This window comes from Geospiza fortis, unplaced genomic scaffold (assembly GCF_000277835.1).
Source record: "Geospiza fortis unplaced genomic scaffold, GeoFor_1.0 scaffold4, whole genome shotgun sequence".
NCBI classification, from domain to species: Eukaryota; Metazoa; Chordata; class Aves; order Passeriformes; family Thraupidae; genus Geospiza; species Geospiza fortis.
The window spans coordinates 12121-16747 of NW_005054475.1; the positions used below are offsets into that span (position 1 = coordinate 12121).

The 4627-nt window shown below is 45.6% G+C and overlaps 1 protein-coding gene across 1 annotated transcript in view; it reads right to left on the reverse strand.

Annotated features, from left to right (window-relative positions):
* The window catches only part of LOC102044655 (guanylin-like), a 4353-nt gene extending 137 nt beyond the window's left edge, over positions 1 to 4216 (reverse strand). Inside the window, exons 1-2 of the mRNA XM_005428213.2 lie at positions 4133 to 4216; positions 768 to 957 (exon numbers count right to left, since the gene is read on the reverse strand). Of these exons, the coding sequence (XP_005428270.1) occupies positions 768 to 957; positions 4133 to 4207 (265 nt within the window). The 5' untranslated portion in view covers positions 4208 to 4216. The remainder of the gene's footprint in view (positions 1 to 767; positions 958 to 4132) is intronic.
* Between the last annotated feature and the right edge of the window lie 411 nt (positions 4217 to 4627).

Here is a 4627-nt window from a genome sequence, read left to right on the forward strand (position 1 = left end):
TCCTGCTTTATCACTTGGAAGGTCCTTGTAGGTAGAACTGCTCTGAGGAAAATTAGCTCGTGCTAAAATCTGACTGAAGGGAGGAAATCAAACCTGAATTCATTGGGAATCCATGGGAAGCAAGAGGACAACAGGATATGGCAGCATTTTATCCTAAAGTGTCCCTTGTACTGGACAGTAGATAACTGCAATAAAATAACTTAGAAAAGCAAACACTGCAGCAGCAGCAGCCCACGGCAGAGGGACTTTGGACAAGGAGGAATAAGCTAAAGAAGGGTAGATTTAGATGAGATATTGGGAGGAAAATCCTCCCTGTGAGGGTGGGCAGGCCCTGGCACGGGGTGCCCAGAGCAGCTCTGGCTGCCCCTGGATCCCTGGCAGTGCCCAAGGCCAGGCTGGACAGGGCTTGGAGCAGCCTGGGACAGTGGAAGGTGTCCCTGCCACAGCAGGGGTGGAATGGGATGAACTTTAAGGTCCCCCCAAACCAAACTATTCAGTGATTCCATTATTCTGCTTTGGATGAACTTTTCCCTGGTCACAGAGGTGGGATGTGCCCAGGGAACAGCCCAGCTCAGCACTGCAGGAATTTTCCTTGGGTGGTTCATGGAACCTTTGCAGGAGCAAGGGCAGCACAAAGGCAGCACAAACCCTCCCAGCTGCCCTAGAAGTGACACAGAAGCAATTCCGTGGCTTTGCCTCCTGCTGTTGGAATGTTTAAGGTTAAAAATCGTGGTAAAAACGAGAACCACGAAATATGAATGACATACTCAGCCTCCTGAAAATCATGGGTGCATCTTCCCTCTTGCACACAGGCCTGAACTCCTCAGGGAGGTGTTTCTCCTGGCATGGGGAGTAGCTGCCCACGGGCACCATCATGCGAGGGTTGATGTGTCTGTTGCCCTCCATGAGCTCCTTCAGCTTCTTCACAGACTCCAGGGGGAATTTGAAGTCTCCATCCTGTGAAGAACCAGAAAAAAGAAGTGTCAGGAACCCAGGCCTTTCGCAAATCCATTCCATTTCAACCATTTCTCCCAAAAAATACAGCAGAGGGAAAAGATGGTGTTGAAAGAAAGCCAAGATAAAACCTGAGAGAAGGCAGTGGACAGAGGGAGAATTCAGTCCTGGCTCATCCCCATGAGACAGACCCATAAAATCTGGGATAGGAAGATCCAGGCTGGGAATCTTCAGCCTCAAAAGAGAGAACTGGGAAATATCACAGAACCCTGGAATGGGTTGGGTTGGAAGGGACCTTAAAGCTCTTCTCGTTCCCCCCCTGCCATGGGCAGGGACACTTCCACTATCCCAGGCTGCTGCCAGCTCCATCCAGCACTTCCAGGGATATGAGGCAGAGATCTGCAAAATCATGGCTGGAATGGGGATAAATGGGCATTTATTTGGTTCACTGTCTCTCCTAACACAGCAGTGGAATTGTCAAGTGTTGGCTGTGACCTGCCAGGGTGTGACCACACAAAAGCAGCTCTTCTTTCACACCACACATTGCTGGGGGCTTAAACCCTTCACCCCAAGACATTTTGGAAAGCTTCCATTAATTTAGAATCACAGAACCTCTTGTGTTGGAAGGGACCCACAGGGATCACTGACTCCAGTTCCTGGCCCTGCAATCCCCCCCTGTGCCCATTTAAAACTTGCTCACACAATCTGTGAAAAACAAGTTTTTGGAAGCATAAATATAACACTTCTGACTCAAAGTTCACACCAGAAACTTAAGGAAGCTGGGACAGGACTCTGAGAAATATTACTCTATCTTTCAGTTGCTTCTCCCTTTTCATCAGTTAAGGGTCCATTCCCTCAGTTTCAAGAGATTTCCCCTTTTTGAGGTGATAAATTTAAGTTGCAGCTGTTTAACCAAGTGCACAAAGTCTATACCCATCTGCAGATAATCAGAGTTTGGCCTAGAAAACAAATAAGCATTTTCAAACTGATTTATATCCGCTGTTTTAACGTGGCTTCATGGCCAACATGTAGTCTAAGGTGATGTAGGAGGTGCCAACCCCATGGCAGGGTTTGGAATGAGATGAACTTTAATGTCCCTTCCAACCCAAACCATCCTGGGATTCTGGAGTCAGTTAACAGCTCCTCATCCAAAGAAATAAAATGCAGTGACTCTGACACAGCACAAGACCAATATTAGCATTTGTTTCACATCCCCATGAGTCCAGTGGGGAATGGTGTGAGATGAGTGGGGAGGGGATTTGATTCTGGCTGGGGTTTTGGAGGGTTTTTTACAGCATCACATTATTTTGGTGTTCAAAGTTTAGAAAACCCAATCAGATAAACTTTGGATACGTATTTACTACGTCAAAATCTCTTCTCTTGCAATCAGTTTATGATCTTGCTCAGGTTAATTTATCAGTTGACCTCAAGGATCTTAGAGATCTTCTCTGACCTTAATGGTCTATAAAAGTTAATCAGGCACTGGCATCAGCAGCCCCTGGGAGTGGTGGAGTCACCATCCCTGGAAGTGCTCCAAAAACACGTGGATGTGACAGGGGACAAGGTGGATCTCTCTGTGCTGGAGGAACAGTTGGATTTTATAATCTCAAAGGGATTTTCCAACCTAAACAACTCCCTGATTCTGTGATCAGCCCTGGCTGCCTATGAAAAATTCACTTCTCCTATAAAGGCAGCTCTAGATTCAGCTGTGGTCACACAATTGAGAAGCAAAACCTACAGAATTAAAAAAGGGTGAATTTCCACAGGCACAATTTCAGAGAAACCAGGAAGAAACCCTGATATCTGCAGGTCCTGGGAACAAAAAAGAACAAAGGAACAGCAAAATAGAGACAAAACCACCTCAAGTAAGAAAGATGTCTTAGAGAGAGCTAAATTTGACATACTCTGGGACAAGGAAGGGAAGTGTCAGGAACAATTTCAGAAAGAAGAGTGCAAGCCAACTTTGTGCAGTGAATAATCAAAGAATCAGCCAGACCTCAAAGACTTCAGGTGAAAGGAGTGCAAGACTCAGAGTTCACTGCATGTACAATGGGGAAAACATAGATTTAATGATTAATGAGAGGAGAATTCCAGCTCAAACTCCAGAGATGCACTCCCTACTCTTTTACATAACCTAGAAGAAGCCATTCTCATTTATTAATATTTTTTTTTATGGCTACAAGTATAAAATGGGGATGTTTTTCACTGGGTAGGAAGCTGTTTGCTCCTCTGGAGACTGTAGAGGTTGAAGAATGGTTTGAGAGACAGGAATAGCTTAAACCTGCTACCTCTGGCTATCTCTGTCATCCAAAGGACAAAAAAAAAGGGATAGTCCAAGACACAAAGATACCTTATCCCTGGACACCTGCTGCTCACACATAAAGAGAGTCAATAATTGTTTAACAAGTGTTAGTTTTTATTAGTTTTCCTGGTCCCCAGAGGAAGGTGTTTACATTGCAATCAGACTGAAATCTCCTCTCAGGAGGAGTGCAGAGAGATCCAAAGCTTTCCCAACAACAAGCCAGGGCCCTGAGGTACCTTCCTAACCCCTTCCACATTGTGTGGAGTGTCATGGTTTGACACTCCAAAAACTCCCCAAAAAAACTCACTTCCTTCTCAAACCAGGACATGGAGTATCAGCCATGGGTGCTGTGTACTTGGAAAATTTCACAGAGGTTCCTTTAATCACTTTTCTGCCTATTAATATTTAATTGGATCCAGCCAAGTTCCTCTTTGCTCTTTTATTACAGGCTCCATCCCACGAACTCACGGATCATTTCCACAAAGAACCTCCTGCCCAGAACCAGGTAACACAAGACAATTTCTCCTTTGTTCACACCTTGTTTGCATCACCCTCTAAAGTCAGCACCTTCACTGCACGTGGCTTTAGGTCTAGGAGAAAATTCTGGGCATGAAACACCTCAGTCCCTAAGGGATTTCAGAGCAGAGATGTGGCTGGAGGAGGTAAACAAACAGCAGCAGCATTTAGTGATACCTGACGTGTTTTACAGAAGGAAAACCCAGAGCATGGGGAGATACAGGTGGAAATCAAGGCAGAGCAAAGCAAAAATTCAGGTCTATTAATTCAGTTCAAGATCCCCGTTGCAACCAGAAGTTAAAAAAATATCAGCATTTTGTTGAATTTGTAATAACAGCAAATGAAAGAGAAAAAACTCACCTGAACATAGACTGCCTGGGAGGTGTGCACCAGGACAAGGACTGCCAGGACTGCCCAGGAAAGAAAGCTTTTCATGGTGCCTGCAAAGCCAAGCCTCTCCTCAACTGGACAGATTTTATTTCCTCTGCCTTTGGCCTTTCTTTGGCCTTTTTGTGTCTCTCAGACTTTCCCTCTTCCCCTGAGCTCTCAGACTGCCCAGCAGTCAGAGCTTTATAAAGACTTCCTACAGCTTGATGCTGGTAATCCATTAATCCAGACTTTCTATTGCCATATCATAAACCCTGAGGGGAAATCTCAGTTATCTGCCCAGAGGTACAGCTGGGCAGTCACACCCAAGCACATCCTGGCGTTTATGAGTCGCTCCCACTTTGATGCACGGGCCGTGACACCGGCAGGCAAAACATTCCCAACTGCAATAAATAGATAAATGGTGGGGACTGAGCTCAGGCAACACCTGAGAGTCCCCAGAATTCTGGCCACTTTCTGCAGAACTGG